Here is a 20,562-nt window from a genome sequence, read left to right as displayed (position 1 = left end):
ATTATATGACTATAATTAAAAAATAAAGTTAGAGCTTAAAAAATCATAACAAAATGATGTCATTTGGTTTAATTTAAAAAAAAAACAATCTCACATGGCTAAGAAACATAGAAGAACATCACAAAAGTTTAAAGAGAAAAAATATGAGAACAAAACAATCTCACATGACTAAGAAACATAGAAGAACATCCCAACTTATTTCTATAAATAATAGAGGTAATTTGACATTCAAAATCATGGAGCCTTTTGGTGAGCACAGAGCAAACTATTCTTTCGCTTCAATTGAGCTCAAATTTTAGACTTCAATCGAACTTCTAAATTTTTTTTTAGTTTGAGCCTTTTCGAGTTCAAGTTTTAATATTATATTTCGAGTTTGAGTTGAACTTGATAATTTTTAGCTCGCGAGTTTTTGAGTCGAGTTGAATTTACTTTTTAAAGTTTTCGAATTCGAGTCGAGCTCAGCAATACTCGAATTTAACTTGGCTTGTTGAACAAACGACGTCGTTTGGTTTAATTTTTTTTAAAGAAAAAAAGTGAACTGATGATTCAAACCGATTTTACCGATTTTCAGCTGGTTCACCCCGATTTTTCTGATTTTCAGTCTGTTCTACCAGTTTTCAGCCGGTTCATTGCCAGTCCGATTTTGTGAGGTAATCGAATCAGACATGCCACTGATTTATGGTTCAACTGATTAAACCGACTGATCCAATCCGATTTTGATAACTATGGAAATTACACATGCGGTTTTATATTTATTATATAGCGTTCACGATTTATAATCTTTAATTGTATGAACTTAAGAAAAAGTAATATTAAGAAACGAAGAAAGAAAATATATTTTCAGCGATATTAAAAATGATCATTAAAAAATATAAAAACTAATATTATTCTTATTAGTAAGTGATATTTTACACAACTACATAGTTAAATTTTAATTAAAAATTTATTATGAAATTAATTATAATAGAAATTACACTTTTAATTGTAAAACTCTTTTTTTTAGAATTTGTATAACAATATCTGTCATCAGTCAGATTTTGATAAATTAATACAATCTATGATTTCGAACTTAGAATATTTAGGAGAAGAATAGAACGCCTAACTATACTAAGCAAGAAATATTTAATTTTCGACAAAAAAGTTTTTAAGTTGAGCTTTAGGGGAAGAGTGGATTTGTGGGTCTGCAAATATTTAAAAGCTTTAGGGGGAGAGTGGATTTGTGGGTCTGCAAATATTTACTGTTGTTTTTTATGGAATGCAACAGTGAATGAGGAGGTAGACCATACGATGCTTGATGAGTGGTCAAAGGTGTTGGGGAGTGAGTATTTGACGTTGATGAGTGGTGCAGATATTTTGACGTGCACTCTCACTACCGCATATAAATCCCAATCTGCACCCATGAGCAGCTTGCACCATTTTCAGTAAGTTCCCGTGGCAAGATAAAGAAGAAAATGAAGACAAAACAAGGAACTGACTTTAGATGGTTGTGAAGATAGAAAGAAGGGGTTTGTATTGGAGTGGGCTTATGTAATTATTCTGTATAAAAAACAATGGAAAAATAATTTCAGAAAAGAAGATAAGTTAAGAGAGAGAGAGAGAGAGAGAGAGAGAGGAAAGGTGGCTGCAATTAGTTGAAGCGTTGGTCAATGGGTTATTCAATGTGACGGTTAACATTCAAGTAAACGGTTAATGGACTAAGGGTCTATATTTACTTCAGAATGATTAAGCGTTAAATGATTTAAATGTTGAATAATTCAAATGTTGAATAATTCAGAGACTTTGAATGAATTAGATCTGAATGTGACATATTGTTTGATAATGACTCTGAATCATTCAGAATATACTTCTGTGCTGAATCATTCAGTATTGTTTTATTGAATCAGTCAACACTAAATCATTCAGAGGTACGAAACAAACACGTTCAATATTCAGCGTTTAATGGTTCCATTAAAAGGCAAACAAACAACCCCTAAATTTTTCCTTATCTACATTGACCATTGTTAATGTTAACATCAAGAGATCTATGATTACAAATCAATAATATTAATGATAAATTTATTACTTTTTCAAATTTTAATGAGAAAAGTAAAATCATACTAAATATTAGTGATGATTTGTCTAGTTAACTTGTGTTTTTAATCGAGGAAAAAATCGGTAGAAGTGAATTTTCAACACACTCATTCTCCTTTTAACTTTCTTAAAAAGTAAAATTAACAATTCTTTATATTATAAATATATTTCTATATATTTAAATCAATAAAGAGGAAATACGTGGTAAACACATTCCACACTTATTTGTTAAGAAAAAGAAAAAGAAATTACTTCTTACTTCCATGAAAATCATTTAAAATAAGTTTTGAGGGATTTGATTGGTGATTTGTAACATTTTATAACTAATAATTAATGGCTTTATGGTTTGGTCTTCAGTCTAGTTTTGTTTGTTTATCAGTCCAAGTCACAATCTATAAATCTATAACTATATATAAAGAATGGAAAATGAATTAATGTATTCGGGGTTAGAGTTTAACGGTATACTTATAATTTAACATCATGATCATATGTTTTGGTCAAATCTTAGAGCAACCATGTTTCTTAAATATTACCAACCACAAATCTTGAACGTGAAAATTAAAGTTCTTTCACAACATTGAGGACCCAACAAGTTTATGCCAAGAATAAAAAACCCATCTCTTTAGATTTTTCTTAAAAATTTTATATTCACTCCAAATGTTTTATTCTATATTACATTTTTTTTCAATTGAAAATACATTAGAAGGCCAATAAAAAAGTGAAATATCTATTGTTTTAATTGATTTGGTGGGAGGAACAGATACGGACAAAAAAATATTACTAAAAATTAGTGATTTATTTGAAACGAGGTTGAAGTTACCAAGGAAATGCAGTGTTAATTTGAAACAAGGTTGAAGTCGCCGGTTGAAGTTACTAGCGTTAACCCGATGCACTTGGTTTGAAACAAAACAGGTGTTGTTTGTTTGGATTCTTTATTATAAATATATAATATCTCAAACTTGGTGACTTAAAGATTTCAATTTTAAATATATGCATTATCGATAAATTAAAAGAATATCTGAACATATTCTACGATAAACACTTCGATCCATTCAATATATATATGATCACCGCTCCACCTTTATTTTCATTCAACACTCACATGTTAGTGTGTGCTTTTCTTTCATAATCTTCTCTAAGTGAAACATGAAAACGGTGGTTAATGTCATCGTATTTTGTCATCTTTTCCCTTTGCTTTGCTTACAATTCTTTTGCTATAACGTTGTCGTCGTGCCCTCATGAACAAAGTGCTGCCTTAAATCCAGTTCAACAACTCCTTTTTCATTGATTGCTCGTTGTGCGGTACAGTTAAGACGATGTCGTGGAGGAAAGGAATCAACTGTTATTTGTGGGATGAGGTTATGTGTGAGACCATATATAAGATTATAAAATTTTATAAAGTTTCAAGGGAGGAGAACATATTAAATTTTAAGAGCAAAAAGAAAAAAAGATTTTTAATAGAAAATATTTAAAATATATAATATTTTAAAATTTTTAGAGACAACCGCCCTCACCCGGCTCCCTTTAGTCCATCATTGCCATGTTTTCTTACACCGCAACTCTTATCCTTGAGGATAATGGACTGCAAGGAAAGCTCCCTGATTCAATTGACAGTCTTAGATCTCTGAGATTAAACCTCTCTTCTAGCAACGCAAGTGAATTTCCAAATTCCGTAAAAAAAAAAAAAAATCTAGAGGATTTGACCTCTTTGGACCTTTCTTACAATAGAATCGTGCCATCGATGCTGATATGTTTTCAAAGCAGTCCTTATACCTGAGCAACAATAACAACCTCACTCCTGCCTTGCTCTATCTTTCTTCCTTATTCCTTTCTTGTAGTATAAATGAAAGAATAAATTTCTCGAGAACACAACAGGATTTGATTGGTTTAGACCTTTCAAACAACATTCAAACAAGAAAGAAATTGGGGAAGCAACCTACAATATGTTGATATTTCTGACAACTTGTTGACATTTGTAGAATATTCTTCATGAAAGAATCTACAATCTCTAAATCTTGGCTCCAACCTTATAGAAGGGCCCTTATACCACCACCTCCTCCTCGCGTATTCGTTTTCTTAATGTCAAAGAACAAATTGACTGGAGAAATTTCATCTACCATATTCAATTTGGACTATTCGAAGAAGAATGTAGTTCTCCACTTGTCCCATAACAACTTGAGTGGAGCAGTTCCAAAATGTCCGGGCTTGAAAAATATTTCTGTTCTAAATTTGTAGATAAATCATTTACATGGAAGCATCCCAGATTTTTGTCTGGAGGGAAACTATGGGTTACAAACACTCTACCTCAACGACAATGATTTTGATGGGCCACTACGTAAGTTCTGGGCCAATTGTCATCGTTTGATAAAACTCATTATTATTACCATTGATTAAAAATTTGACATAAAACAAATATTTAAAGGGTAAACTACATCATTCATCATTGAACTTTACTCTCTCTATTTTTATCACTCACTATACTTTCAATTTTTTAATTTACTCACTTAACTTTTAAATTACTTATGTTTTGGTCACTCTAAATTATTTTATTATTAGAGAACATTCCTCATTGAACTTTACTCTCTTTCTTATTTCACTAACTGCACTTTCAATTTTTTCAGTTTACTCATTGAACTTTTGAAATGTTCTTGTTTTGGCCAATTTGAATTATTTTATTATTATTTTGGTATGATGTGAAATTTTTAATATTATTTAATATAAAAATAAATTAAAATAAAAAAAAATAGATGGTGGTCGTCCACTGTTCATCAACAATGGACGCCACCGTCGACGGCCGTAAATGGAGGTAATTCGATCCAAGATTTCATTGGTCGCTTTGTCTGGACCCCCTGAGTCTGAATCCGACCTCTATTTTGTCTGAACTTGCTTTGAATTTGATTAAAAGTGAGAAAACTGAAACATCGGTCGCCGTCGACCGTCTTAAATGATGGTCGTTCTATCCCAAATTTCACAGGTCGCTTCGCCTTGACTCACTGATTCTGAATCTGACATCCATTTTGTCAGAACATGCTTCAAATTCCATGAATAGGAGATTGGAAGTGAGGAAATCAAAATATTTCAGCCGAGGTTCACGGGTTTTGAGACATTTTTCATGAAACAACCACCATATTCAGACTTAGTGTGTCAAAGTGAGTCTCTCGATACAATTTGGAGTCAAATGGTTACTGGTTTCGGAGGCCAGTAGTGGTCGACGGTGATAAGAAAGAGCGTTGGTGATGATGTAGATCGTGGAGAAGTGAAAATATTATTTTATTATTTATTTTAAATTATTTTTATTTTTTTAATAAAAATGCCAATTCATAGAATAATAGTAATAAAATAATTTGTAGTGACCAAAACAAGAGTAATTTGAAAGTTCAATGAGTAAATTAAAAAAATTAAAAGTATAGTGAGTGAAATAAAAGAGAGAGTATAGCTTAGTAAAGAATGATGTAGTTTACCCATATTTAAAATTTATCGTAAATACGGTGAGAAAAATGATGCTATATAGGAGCTTGATATCAGCTACTGCAATTGGCTCTTCTCCCAAATGCCTTCAACATTAGTCTTATTCTTTGTCCTCTTGGGAACTCTCTGTTCCTTTGTCTACTTCTTCCGCACATCAACGAACAACAAAAATGGCCGGAAGCTTCCACCAGGTCCGACCCCTCTTCCAATATTCAGTAACCTTCTTCTCGGCGAAATCAATGAAATAATGCTCTCGAAGTTTTTATTTCACGATATAATGCAGTGTTCAGATTAATTGCTCGAATGGGGTAAATTCTACAGTGATGGCCGTAGGTCGCCATGCCATCCGGGCAACCTACGACGTGGCAGCATCCAGACGAACCAGCATAGGTCGCCATGCACGCCCGGCGTCCTATAAGGACGCCATGCACGCCCGGCGTCTAACGTTCTCGTGATTCTGCTGCTCTGCCCGGCTGATGCTCTGCTTTGGTGCTATGTATGGGCCATGCACGTCCGGCGTCCAACGTTCTCGTTATTCTGCTGCTCTGCCCGGCTGATGCTCTGCTTTGGTGCTATGCATGGGCCATGTACGGGGCATGGGATAGGTCACCAAGAGCTTTGTTCACGTAGTCTGCTCTCGGCAAACCTCTGCTCACATGCAGCGTGAATTCAGCTGCATTATTGCAGCACTTATTATTGCATTATTGCAGTCCTTCAGCTCACGTGAATGGCCCATGCAAAGGTGAATAATTGAAGCAAACGGGGGTGGTTGTATTATATATTGGATGGGGGTTAATGAGTGAAACATAAAAGAAAGAAAGGGAGAAGAGAGCAAGGGAAAAGAGGAAGAAGAAGAAAGGGAGAGCACAACATCGAGGTAAGCTTTTTAATTATTTAAATTAGTTTTTTATTTTAAATTATTAGATTGTTAGTTTTTGGTTTAAGGGTTTACAACATTTTAGTTAATTAGTTAGTTAGTTTAAGGTAAAACAAAATTGTAATTAATTAGTTTGCTTGATGGTTATATTTTGGTTGTTGAATTTATATTATATAAAAAAATTAGTTAATTAGTTTAAGTTATATAAAAGAATAATTATTTAAATTAGTTTATTGTTATAAATTATTAGTTTATTAGTTTATTATTATAAATTAGGGTAAAACAAAAAATTATTTAATTAGTTTGGTAGTTTAAGTTATATTATTGTTAGTTTAAGTTATATCATATAGAAATAAAAAATTATTTAATTAATATGTTTGATAGTTTCATATTAATAAAAATAATCAGTTAGTTTGTTAGTCGTTAGTTATATATAAAAAAATATGTAATTAGTTTATGTTAGTTAAATAGTTAAGTTATATTTGTTTGTTGAATTTATATTATATAAAAAATTAGTTAATTAGTTTTTTAGTAATAAATTATAATTAAAAATCATTTATTAGTTTAAGTTATATTAAAAAATAGTTTATTAGTTAACGTTATATTAAAGAATAGTTAAAGTTATATTAAAGAATAGTTAAAGTTATATTAAAGAATAGTTTATTAATTGTTTAAGGAAAAATTTATGTTTAACTTATATTTTAAAAAGTTTAGTTTGTTAGTTTATTAGTTTAATATATTATAAGTTATTATATTAAATTTTTTTGTTGTGTTGTGAAATAGTTAGTTTTACCCTAACTAAGTAATAATTAATTTTTTTTATAATATAACTTCAACTTCAAAGAATAACCTAATATACGTTTAAAGATACTAATAAATTAATTATATTTTTTTATATTTAATAACTTAAACTAATTAACTAATTAACTAATTTTTTATATAATATAATATATAACTTAAACTAGCAAACTAATAATTTATACTAACAAACTAATTAACTAGATTTTAGTTTTACCCTAAACCCTAAACTAACAAACTAATAATTTCATATAATAAACTAAATTAAACAATAAAAAATTACCTCACAAACTATGTTTGATCTTTATCTTCTTTTCTTCTTCTTCCTTTTCTTTCTCTCCGCAAATTTTATATGTGCTTATGTTACTGGATCTGCTTCTGCTTCTACCCTAAACCCCATATCCTTTATATAAAGCAAAAAAGCGTTGGACAGAGTCATTAAATTTGACTGTTGAAGAAAATAATATTAACATTGAATCGTATAATTATTGAGCATTGAACGGCTGCAATTGAACAACAATATTTGATGCATTTAGCAGTTAAATTAACGCTGCAATAATGCAGCTATGGATGCAACGCATGCAGCTACGGATGCAGGAATCTCCCAGCTATGGATGCAACGCATGCATTCTAGAGCTTGGTCGCCGGGACTCCATGGCGACCTACCATGTCGCCAACTCGCGACCTACACCCCACGTGCATGGGCCATGCATAGCAAAGAGAATCACGAGAATGATAATGATTATAGGACGCCGGGCGTGCATGGCGACCTATGTTGGTTCGTCTGGATGCTGCCACGTCGTAGGTCCCTCGGATGGCATGGTGACCTACGACCATCACTGTAGAATTTACCCCATTCGAGCATTTAATCTGAACACTGCATTATCTCGTGAAATAAAAACTTCGAGAGCATTATTTCGTTGATTTCGCCCTTCATATCTTAGGAAACCTTCCACACCAAAGTCGTCCCCGAAGCAGCTGAATTACTCCTCAAGGTCCATGACGTCGTTTTTGCTGGCAGGCCGAAACTCCAATCCTCGGATTACTTGACATGCGGCGCCAAGGGCTTGGCTTTTGCCCAGTATGGTTCCTATTGGCGAACGGTACGAAAATGGTGTATATTGCATCTACTTAGTGCTTCGAAAGTCGAATGCTTCGCCCCCGTCAGGAAGGCGGCAATGGTGTCATTAGTAGAATCGGTGAGGAAGACGGCGACGGAGGCTAAAACGTTGAACATTAGTCAGCAGGTAGGTAAGGCTGTTGAAGTGATCATGTCAAGAGTTATTTTTGGCCCGTGTATGGATGACGAAATCGAATTTAAGCCACTAATTGAAGAGGCCCTGTACTTGGGTGGGGTTTTCAACATGTCAGACTACGTGCCTTTTCTTGCTCGACTTGATCTTCAGGGACTAAAAAGAAGGCTCAAGAGGACGACTAATGGCCTTCACGCAATTTTTGACAAACTAATCGATAAACATGAACAAGGATCGACAAACACTGAGGAGCAAAAATCTTATACAGATTTCTTTCATGTGATGATTTCGTTGTTGAACAAACAGATGAACCCTACCGACAAGGAGCAATATATCATCGGTAGAGAAAACATCAAGGCTATACTGGCGGACATGGTGGCAGCTTCGTTCGACACCACAACTACAGCCATCGAGTGGACACTTTCGGAACTTTTAAGGCACCCTAGAGTGATGACTGGTCTCCAGCAAGAGTTGGAAACCGTTGTCAGAAGGAATCGAATGGTCGAAGAGTCGGATATACCGAAACTTACTTACTTGGGTATGGTCGTCAAAGAGAGTTTCAGGTATTTCAATTCAGTTTTGCAATTCAATTATTTCCTACTTTTTTCGTATAATCTATAATTTAGATTATATTACAATACCACCAACATCAGGTTGCATCCGGTGGCACCCTTATTAGTTCCACACGAGTCGACGGAAGATATCACCGTTAATGGATATTTCATACCCAAAAAGTCGCGAATCCTGGTGAATACTTGGTCCATGGGACGAGACCCCAAAGTGTGGTCGGACAATGCAGGAGAGTTCTTTCCAGAAAGATTCGAGGATAGCAGCATAGACCTTAGAGGACATGATTTCCAACTCATCCCTTTCGGAGCTGGTCGAAGAGGATGCCCTGGAATGAAATTAGGGCTAACCACCATGCGTTTATTTATAGCTCAATTAGTCCATTGCTTTGATTGGGAGTTGCCCGATGCTATGTTGCCTAATCAACTCGACATGACCGAGAAGTTTGGTCTCTCATTGCCCAGGGCTAAGCATTTGTTTGCAAAGCCAACCTATCGTTTAGTTGGTTAAAATGTGTAACTTTTTTTTCTGATGTTTTTTCTTTAAAAACTTTGGATTTGGGTTTTCATGTTTTTAATGGTGCAATGTCTGTTTTTGCAGTACATTGAAAAACAAATAAAGGTAACCATTACAATCCGCTTGTTTTAGGGTAAGCCCCTTAGTAATAAGGCTGTAACTAGGGTTGACATGGTCAAAATAAAACGACCATGTTAACCATAGACCATAGTTGTTTATGTTTAAATTCGGTTTGATTGTTCTTAGAATAAAGTATATTTTTCACATGTATTTTTTGTAATATGTTATAAGTTGGATAATTTTTTAATATATAAAAAATCATAAATCTATACCTTTACAATAAAATTATAATTTGTTGACCATGTTGTTAATCTCTCGACTCATGGCACCGATGAATTACAATTTAAAAAAAACTGAAGAAATTTTTTATTTCGTTTTTTATCCTTTACAATAAAATTATAAATTGTCTATATATTTAATTTTGAATTGATTTTTAGGATATGTATTTAATTTCAACTAATCTTGGGAATGTTTTATTTCATTTTTTTTTCACATTTTAATTTTTATGTACATCCATATTTTTTCTTCTAAAAACTGACCTATTTTAAAAAGATATGTTAAATTTTATGATCTCCTTGGAAAATAAAAGTATTTATTATTATTAAAAAATTTATTCTATCTTTTACATGTATATTTAAGTGTACCAGTGAGAGAACTATACATTCTGCTTTTGGGGAGGTAATTATCGAAAACAATTTAACATGTAATTATATCTATCAAATTACATATGTCAATATCGCTTGGTGGGACAATGTTTGTTTGTCAAGGTGAGTAAAGACCAAAAGTAGAAAAATTGTTTTAGATGGTTGAGAGTTATTTTTAAATATATATTCTCTTGTATTTATTTCAGATTAATAAAAAAATGTATATATAACTTTATAGAATAAATATAGATCTATAACATTTTTAATAAATTGTTCAATATTTTTTTTAAAAAAAGAAAATGAAATGAAATTATAATAGTATATATAGACACTCAATTTGTAAAAGATATTCTTAATAAATTAATAGAATTCTTTTATTAATAAAATAAAATAAGAGCTTAAAAATATTTCAAATATTACATTAAATTGTTGGAAATTTTCAATTCTCATCAATTTAAAATTTTAGAAGAAATATGAAACTTTAATTTACTCTAACGTAATTTTTATTATTTTATTTTTATTTAAATGTATTATAAAAATAAAGGAAAATAAAAATATTAATGATTTAAAAGGAAAAAATTACTTACATAATATTCAAATACAAGCAATGATATAAAGACGACTGAGGCTGTGACAGGTACAAAGCCATACTAGCACGACGCATAAAGTTTTTTGTTTTCATTCCTATTTCACTACTTGAGAAACGTGTACTCATCTATATCGTATAACATGTGAAGTGAAACGGATCCCCACAAAATTCATCCAATGACATTTCTATAATTCATGTACATTCACGGACATCACGATATAAACGTTGCTACAGGGGAAATGGGGAACTAAGGTTGAAAATGGTCCTGGATGTGAAAAGGTGGGGCAAATTGATGTTATTGCTGTCCAAAGTCTGGAAATAAGGCATGCATAAAATTAGATGATCCTTATTCCCATATGTAATAGGGTAAGGGGAGGTAGGATAGTAGGCTGTCCCAATGCCAGGTTGAGAACATCTTCCGTGAGAGACCTCCAAATTATGAATTGACCACTGTGAAACTCGATCCCACGACCTCAAGGTTAAGAACCTTGTACTCTACCAACTGAGTTGGATAGGCAAATATGGAAATAATGCATGCATGTACCAAATAAATACACACCAACCCAAATGCCAGAATGGTGATTGCAATAAATTCCCATCACACGATAGAAAGGAACAAATCTTGAAGATTTACGAACCCACTTGGTACATGCATTATTTCCTGTTAGATGAGTTATTGGTGCAATATTTACACATGCATGTAAATTCCCCACAGGCAATAGGGTCAAGAGTTCACAAACATCAGTGACACAAACCCACTTGGTGCATGCATGTAAATTCCCATCTGCGAAACATGCTCAGCCTGAAATTTTTAAATTTTTATAATTTTTTTATATCTTTTATTGATAATCAATTTTCGTCCTCTAAAATTTTATAATTTATTTCTTAATATAAAATCTTACTGTCATCTTACTCATATGTATTAGGAAGGAAATGGTCTTGCAGGGTAGAGGGTTGCATGTCTATTTTTTATATGAAAATAAAAATTTTAAATATGAGCGACAAATTCTACTAATTCAATTTAAGACGGGTTTGGACAAAAAGTAAACCTATATTTGAGGCCAGGCCCATAAAAAAGTGTTAACCTCTTATCTGGGTTATGCCTGAATCTTGTGCTCGACTTGATCCAAAGCAGATCTAAATTGCAGTGTATTCAAAGGGAGAGAGAACATGTCAGACGTTAGGATGTTGAAGAGGTTGCTGATCCTGGGTTTTATTTGGGTCTCCCTTCATTTATTGGTCGAAGAATCTTATTTCGTATGGGGGAAGGGAGGTCTACATTAAATCTTTCGGTCAAGCAATTCTCACGTATGCTATGGGATGTTATCTTCTTCCTTATTATTATTTTTTCACAATTTGTATGATATCTTTATGAGCATCACTCGACCCATATAATTAATTAGATTATAAGTAATATCCTTTTAACTTAAAATTATTTTGAGGGATTTGTCTTTACTCATTAGAGAGTCGTTTTCGACGATTTTGAATTAAAAGTGTATCCCAACAGTGAAATTTAAAAAATGATTCATCAACTAAAACTTGAGAACGAAAGAAAAAGAAATGTTTGTCTATTTAAATTTATCGAGAAAATGTTATTGTTAGAATTCATCTAAGATCTGGTCTCGATATTTTTAAATAATCGAATATTATTTATCTTTCTAATAGTTTAGTAATTTTAATTTAATATATTTTTGTGTTTTTGCATATTATAAAATTTATATCTTTGTTGTTTTATGGGATCAAAAATCAAATTAAAGTCGAATTTGTAGATTTCATTGCAAAGACATTAATTAATTGACTAGGTACCGATTTAGGGCGTTGTAGAGTGTTAATCTCTCCCTACGCATAACCGACTCTCGAACTTAGATTTTGGTAACACAGACCACAGATTTATCATTTTTAATTAAAATTATTTTTTATTTAAAATGACAAAATATTTTTGGGTACCCAATCACACTCTAATCAAAAATTGTTTACGGTACATTTTTTATTTTAAAAGAATCAAAAAAAATTTGAAACGAGAAAAGGTGAAAAAGTGCGACCGAAGCAGCATGAGCGGGCTTCTATTGCTACTTGAAGGAAAAATTGGCCTTCATTTGTTTTTCTTTACACAACAAAGCAATAATAACCAAAAACTAAAAAAAATCAGTCCACATCCATTTGAAAAGCATCCATCGAATAAAAACAATCAAACTAGAGGATTTCGGGGATTAATCAAAAATCAGTACCAAAAAATAGAAATCATTTTCATCCAAAAAAGAAACATTCGAACTAAGATGAAGAAAAAGAGAGGGAGAGATTCGGTAATCTCCAAATACCCATTCGAAAGCGGAAAAACCTTACCTCGGGCTTTAAACGATGTTGGTTCCGGTGATCGGTTGGCGAATCCCAATGGTGAGCAGCTAGTGGGTGAACAGGGTAACCACATAGCTCGACCACACAACGATCCAACGGTCCGAGGAGGTAGATCGGGGTGAAAGCCGAGAGGTTCCACTGTCATTTCGTGGAGTTGAAGACTGTTTCTCGCAAAACCAATGTCATATTCGAGTTCCTGGCGAACTAGTGAACATAAAGCGACTAACTTGAATCTTAAGAATCCTGTGAGAGGAAACACAAGGAAAAAAATTTTGAGTCATTTAATTACATTTTTCGAATAAATGTATACGAACTAGAGATCATACGGATATATTTATTTTTTAAACCAGCATACAAATTAGATATCATGCGGTTATGATTTTTTGTGAATAACACAGGGTAGATATCATGTCTGGTTAGTCTGATCTAACACGAATGCTCCGGAATTATTGGTGGTCCGGTCAGATTGATGCTCATGGGTGGCCTCTCTTGCTTGGTCGTAGGTATGTCAACCTAAACGGGTGGGTGGTTTAGGCTTTCGGGATCTCCACGCTTTCAACATGGTTCTCGTTGGAAAACAGGTTGTTGATGCAGGGGGATCCGAGACAGATGATGCTGAGCTGTCAGATTGCACGTTGATGGCGCTGAGATACCATGAGTTGGCAGATCAGCGCAAAGGCGGGAATTGATTGTGACATGTTCCTTATTGGGGTCGTTTTGAGTATGTTTCAGTCTTTTGGCCATAACTTTGGCTACAGGTGTCAGAATCGCGCATAAGACCCCAATCCGGAAAGCTCTTTTCGACGCGCACGCTCTCCACATCGAGCTACGCTCCATGTGGCCTTTTTTTCAACCTCAAATTCTGCCGTTTTCCCCTCCGAATCACTAGATTTAGTTATTTTTTACTATTTATGGTAATATTTCGATTGTTAATTAGGAAGTCAATTTAAATCCGATTTAGACCGGATTTTTGGGAGATTGCTTATTTTATTTCGAATTTCAATTTAGAGTGATTTTCGGGATTTTGCTATTTTTGGCAAAATTCGAATAAATACGATTTTTGCTATTTTTGGCAAAATTCGAATAAAGACGATTTTTTTTGCTATAACAGTCCGGCTTGTGGACTGCTTTTGAGATAGTTATTGATTTTATAATATTTTATTAAACCCTAGAGACTTTTTTCTCTGGTTTTTGGGCGAATTTTCTCTTGTGAATCGTCTGTCGGAGCTAGCCTACAGGATAATCACTATTCTGTCTGGCATCAGTTGGTATCAGAGCTTCAACATCTTCTTGGGAAATTTCACCAGTTTCAATGGCTGGAGGTCGTGGTCGTCGTGAGCAGGTTCCGAATGAGGAAGCCCAACGCCGTGATCGCAGCGTTCAGGATGTGATGATTGCGGATTTGCAGAGGCAAGTCGCAGAATTAACCCAGCGCCTGGCGGCGCAGGATTTAGAGGATCGTGAGGCCTCTGATCACGATACCAATTCCACTTTCGAAAACCCATATCACAATCGCGCAGGATTCCGGGGCGCAGGATTCCGGGAGCACCGTGGTCGGGAGAAGCGTCATGGAGACCTCGGTTTTCGGGTCGATCTCCCTGAGTTTTCTGGTACATTACAGGCCGAGGGATTCGTGGATTGGATTAATGAAGTGGAGCGTATTTTTGAATATAAGGAAGTCCCCGATCGTGTGAAAGTGAAACTGATCGCCATCAAACTCAAGGGCAGAGCATCTGCGTGGTGGGAACAGTTACGACGTTCACGAGAAAGACAGGGCAAAGCCAAGATCACTGATTGGGAGAAGATGAAAAAGAAGATGAAGGGCCACTTCCTTCCCTTCGGCTACACGCAAACCTTATTTCAGCGACTTCATGCGTTGAGGCAGGGCGCGCGATCAGTCGATGATTACACGGAGGAGTTTTACCAATTGGTCGCCCGGAACGATTTATCTGAGATGGAGGAGCAGATGGTGGCGTGATATTTGGGGGGTTTACGCCAGCCCTTGCAAGATGTCCTCAGCCTTCATTCATTGTGGAGTGTTTCGGAAGCATACCAGCGTGCACTTGCTGTTGAAAAACAGCAAAACAGAGACCAGTGATCAGGAGCGATCACAACAGTCGACCAGTTCGCCCTCAAGAGTCCCGTCCTGCTCAGCAGCCACCGCAGGGTAATTCTAACCCTACTATTAGATGTTTTCGTTGTGGTGAACAAGGGCATAGGGCGACTGATTGCAAGAAGCCTGCTAGTCAAAAGGGCAAAAATTTGTTGATTGAGGAAAACGTGGAAGACGAGACTGAGGAGATTGGCGAACCCGTGTATGACGATGATGAGACTGATGATGTGTTGTATGGAGATGGTCATGAGACTCTGGTCGTTCGCAAGAGTCTACTTACCCCCAAGGGCGATTCAGGGGACGATTGGTTGAGAACCAATATTTTCCACACGACTTGCACAGTTGCAGATAAAGTCTGCAAAATGATCATTGACAGCGGCAGTTGTGAGAATGTAGTGTCCGAGGAGGTTGTCCAGAAATTGCAGTTGAAGACGGACCGTCATCCTAAGCCATACAAGTTGTCATGGCTAAATAAAGACAGTGAGGTAACAGTTGATAGGCGATGCCTGGTGTCTTTTCAATTGGTAGAAAATATTTTGATAATGCCTGGTGTGATGTTGTGTCTATGGATGCGTGTCATATATTGTTGGGTCGACCTTGGCAGTATGATCGCAGTGTCATTCATGATGGACGGAAGAATACATATTCCCTTAGCATCAAGGGAAAAAAGATTGTGTTGGCACCCCGGCGGGAAGGACTTACTCCTACCCCAGTAACCCATAATACTAATCTGCTTTCTATGTCCATGTTTTTAGATGAGATTGAGCATGGCGACGTGGTCTATGCCTTGCTACCTTGCGAGAACAATGCAGTAGACGTGGATACAGATTTACCAGTAGAGGTGCAGCGGTTGCTAGCAGAATTCTCTAACTTGATGCCAGAGGATCTTCCTCCTGGACTACCACCTATGAGGGATATTCAGCATCAAATTGACCTTGTTCCTGGGTCAAGTTTGCCAAATCGACCAGCATATCGCCTCAGTCCCAAGGAGGCCGAAGAGTTGTAGCGACAGGTGGAAGAGTTGTTGGAGAGGGGCTATATCCGAGAGAGTATGAGCCCATGTGCAGTCCCTGCTCTGTTAGTGCCAAAGAAAGATGGTTCTTGGCGTATGTGTGTTGACAGCCGAGCGATCAACAGAATTACAGTGAAGTACCGGTTTCCAATTCCCGTCTAGATGATATGTTGGATCAGCTATCTGGTTCTAAGATCTTCTCAAAAATTGACCTTAAGAGCGGTTACCACCAAATCAGAATAAGGCCTGGAGATGAGTGGAAGACGGCGTTTAAAACGCCACAAGGGTTGTATGAGTGGATGGTCATGCCTTTTGGGTTATCCAATGCGCCCAGTACATTCATGAGATTTATGCATCAGGTCTTGCGGCCTTTTATGGGGAAATTTGTTGTAGTTTACTTCGATGATATCCTCGTTTATAGTCCGACATGGACTTCACACTTCGATCACCTCCGTGCTGTTTTTGAGATGCTGAAAACGGAGTGCTTGTTTGTCAATCAAAAGAAGTGTTCTTTCTTCACTACTTCTGTGACTTTTCTTGGTTTTGTTGTGTCTACTGATGGTGTTCATGCAGATCAGTCAAAAATAGATGCAGTCTTGGAGTGGCCCAGACCAAGAACCTTACATGACATCCGAAGTTTCCATGGCTTGGCGTCTTTTTACCGTCGATTCATTAGAAATTTCAGTACTCTGATCGCCCCTATCACAGAGTGCCTCAAGGGGCGTGATTTCCAGTGGTCTGAGGAGACAGAGGCCAGTTTTCAACTGGTCAAGCAGAAGTTTGGTTGTTTGGCGTTTGGTTCGTTCTCCAGATAGTTTGGTTGCTCGTCTTCTAGCCGGGAAATACTTGCCTGGCGGGTCTTTGTGGAGGGCTCCGCTTGACACGCGTCATTCTTATGCTTGGAGCAGTCTTCATGTCACGATTGTTTCGCTTCATTCTGGCTAGTTTTAGCAACCTGGAATTGATAGTTTCGTTCATATGTTCCAGGATTCTTGGGGAGGGTCCACACTTATTCAGTTTTCTCTCCCGACTACCCACCTTGCCTAAAGTGCGCATCTTTGGCTAGCGGCTCTCTAATGATGCTCTACGGATGGGTGCTCGGCTGTCGTACGCAGGTTTCAGTGATGGGAAATGTCCTTTATGTGGTGTTGGTTTTGAGAGTTGAGTCTACTCTGCACGCTATTAGGGATTGTCCAGACTCGGAAACCATCTTGTCTACTGCTGGTTTCTTGACTTCATGCATCCACACATCTCATACTTCATGTGGAGATTGTCTTTTTAATGCAGGTTCTGCCACTACACCAGTTTATTGATCTGTTGGGGATTACATACTCTTTGTGGATGCGTCGTAATTTGTTTGTTTATGAGGGGAGGTTGACACCGGGGGTGGCATTTGATATCTGAAGCCCGCGCTTTACAGGGAGCATATGCACAGTTTCATGCTGGTCCGATCCCATTTATCTCTTCCTCACGGCCATCTCCATGGTGCAAACCGCCACCCTAGACCATCAAGATCGATGTGGATGGTGCTGTCTCCCCCCAAGGGTCTCGCCGTAGGATTATTGCACGATATGAGCATGGTATGGTGGTCACTGGGCAGGCTATTTCTCTGACTGCTATTGGCGAAGCGTGTATTGCTGAAGCTTATGCGATCAGCATTGGTCTCCAGGTGGGTCTCACGTTGGGAGCTACTCATATTCTGCTCGAGAGTGATGCGGCAAATTTGATCTGTCAGCTTCAGCGCCGGAACCAGGATTTCTCTGTGGCCCGCTTTCATCTCGAGGAGGCTCTTAGATTACTTGCTGACCATCCGAATTTAGGTGTAACTCATGTTCGTCATTCAGCAAACTTGGCAGCCAACACTCTTGCTACATGGGCAGCTGACTCTCACTCGTCCATCTATTTTGACCATGGATGCTCGAACTTTGTTAATTCGATTCTAATGGCTCATGTCGCTTATGGTTAATGCAAATATAGTCTTTTTTTAATAAAAAAAAAGAGAGAGAGAACAGGCAGGGCAACATTTAACTAAGGCTAAAGCTTATGCATATTAACCAAAACAAACATAAACATCACTTTTAGTGTGGCGAACCGACATCTTTAGTTTTACCATATTTTTGAACTAGTTCTGAAATTAATGCACTAACAATACAGAGTAAAGAGAACTAGCCTTGGAATTCATAAATAAATCAATGTGAAGAATGAAGATTGGCAAGATATTTAAGTTCACCATGCTTTTGCTTCGAAACGTGACGGAACACGGAATTATACGACACTAGACTTATGATGGTATAGTTTAACATTGAACTTACACATTCCAAGGCAAAGTTTTAAAGGCTCTCCTCAAGTAACTAAAGCCGCATAACAAGTATTCTCAGCATTTGTACATCTAACTATACAAAAAAAAATTATATTGCAAGGTATATATGCTAGGCAAAAGAAGCACAAGCATTCCTTCAATCAAAACCGAGGTTCACAATCCAAAGAAGCCAAGCTCACTGGCCTTCTTCTAAAAAGTCTCGAAATGTTGATAAACGATTGTGACTGCAAGAAGTATACCAGTTCCTGACCCAATTGCTCCCATAAGATCTGCCACACAACTGTGAGTGTACCGATGCACATGCCTCCGAATGCAGCAGCTGTGGGAATGTAATGGTTCAGCTCTTTCTGTAAGTTTGCCTCACGATGGCCAGGTATAACCATTCGTTGTTCCTACAAAATAGCAGAAAAAAATGATTCTAGCCTATTTTGTCTTGTAAACACAACGGCCTCTTTGATCTACGATGGAATTGCACATGCGGAATAATAAAAATTTAATTGTATGACTTTGAAATTCTAACAGCAATTTAACTTTTTTTCATCTTTAATTGACAAGTAGTGGTACTAGTCTGGTTAACGCCGTCAATATTTCTTATTTTTACTTTATTTTCTTATATCACATCTTTGATTATTATTTTTTTAGTTTTTAATAATTTTATCTTTAGAACACGTTTTATCTTGTCTTTTGACACGATTTCAGTCATTTGATGTTATTTTTGTTTATCATTTTTCTCACGGTTGGATTTGACATCGCCAAGACTGATCAAGATGATGTTTATTTGTTATCATGTTGATATTCCCTACTTTCGACCCTCGAATTAAATTTAGATACATGATTTGTGTTTGTTGATAGTTTTCTCACATCGTTCAACTCTGATTAATGATTTATCGTTGACTTTTCAATAGTTTGATCCCCTTTTGTGATTCATTTATCGATGTTGTCAGATTTATTTATATCTATATGTTATTTGAGTTTATTTAGTTAGGTTTTTTAACATTTTCCTCGTATGATCATTGTTTTTAAGTGACTAGTTTCTTGTGTTAATGCTTATAAATTTTTTTCCTTTTTATGTATTTTGTTTATATTTATAGTTGTAAATCTACATTATATGAAGACTTTATATTTTAATAAAACTAGATGTTTCTATATATATAAAAAAAGCTTATTATTGAGGATTTATGCAAACACTATTTAAATATCTGTAAATCTTTAAATATTTTGCCCATATTTCTATAAAAAAATCTATCATATATTTTTCTCCAAGCAGTTGTTAGTTCTTTATCAGTGATAATCTAAATAGAGATAGACGTATGATTTTATGTTAAGAACGAACTTCTAAAATTTTAAGAGTAACAAACTTATAAAATTTCAGGATGATGAAAACAGATTTTTAATAGAAAATACATAGAAAAAATCTAAAATATATGATAATTTTAAATTTGTAAAGATAAAAATTAAATTTTTTTATTTCAATAAAAATTACATAAAAAATTTAATTTTTAAGAACCACAACACGTAGTAATTTGAAATTTTTAAGAAGGTGGTTGCCATCCACCCTTCTAAGTTTGGTCTTTGATTGGACCTTTATTTAATGATTAGTTCTTTACCACTGATAATCTAGGTTTGGCCTTTGATTGGACCCTTATTTAATGCAAAGAAATAATGCATTTTCGCAAGTAAGGTCTTAAGAAAAATTATGCTATATATTCCTAGCTTTATACCAGGAAGTATCAGCTCCTGCAATTGGCTCTTCTCCCAAATGCCTTCAATAGGTGGTAAACGGGCGGATCGGATGCGGATATCTCATCCCCATCCCCATACCTACCTATTATTTTTCAATCCACTACCCGTCCACCACTCATGATGGGTACAAATTTTCAAATTCACATTCGTCCATGCGGGTACATTTTCAAATCTATC

The 20,562-nt window shown here is 35.6% G+C and overlaps 1 protein-coding gene across 1 annotated transcript; it reads left to right on the top strand.

Annotated features, from left to right (window-relative positions):
• The first annotated feature begins 7,975 nt into the window (after positions 1-7,975).
• LOC120127762 (cytochrome P450 CYP736A12-like) lies at positions 7,976-9,638 on the top strand. Its single transcript, XM_039145596.1, has 4 exons — positions 7,976-8,035; positions 8,158-9,029; positions 9,120-9,548; positions 9,596-9,638. Exons 1-3 carry the CDS (start codon positions 7,976-7,978, stop codon positions 9,541-9,543), a joined length of 1,356 nt encoding a protein of 451 aa, XP_039001527.1. The 3' UTR covers positions 9,544-9,548; positions 9,596-9,638.
• The last annotated feature ends 10,924 nt before the right edge of the window (positions 9,639-20,562 follow it).

This window comes from Hibiscus syriacus, unplaced genomic scaffold, assembly GCF_006381635.1.
Source record: "Hibiscus syriacus cultivar Baekdansim isolate YM2019G1 unplaced genomic scaffold, ASM638163v2 tig00110472_pilon, whole genome shotgun sequence".
NCBI lineage: Eukaryota > Viridiplantae > Streptophyta > Magnoliopsida > Malvales > Malvaceae > Hibiscus > Hibiscus syriacus.
Note: the sequence above shows the minus strand (reverse complement) of the source record. Positions and strands in the feature narration are given on the sequence as shown.

Bases quoted from the DNA above. Each gene is read 5' to 3' on its own strand.
- LOC120127762 (XM_039145596.1), top strand. From the start codon at position 7,976: ATGGCGACCTATGTTGGTTCGTCTGGATGCTGCCACGTCGTAGGTCCC. The intron at 8,036-8,157 runs GTGACCTACGAC...TTCATATCTTAG, and splicing joins TAGGTCCCTCGGATGGCATG to GAAACCTTCCACACCAAAGT. The intron at 9,030-9,119 runs GTATTTCAATTC...CACCAACATCAG, and splicing joins GTCGTCAAAGAGAGTTTCAG to GTTGCATCCGGTGGCACCCT.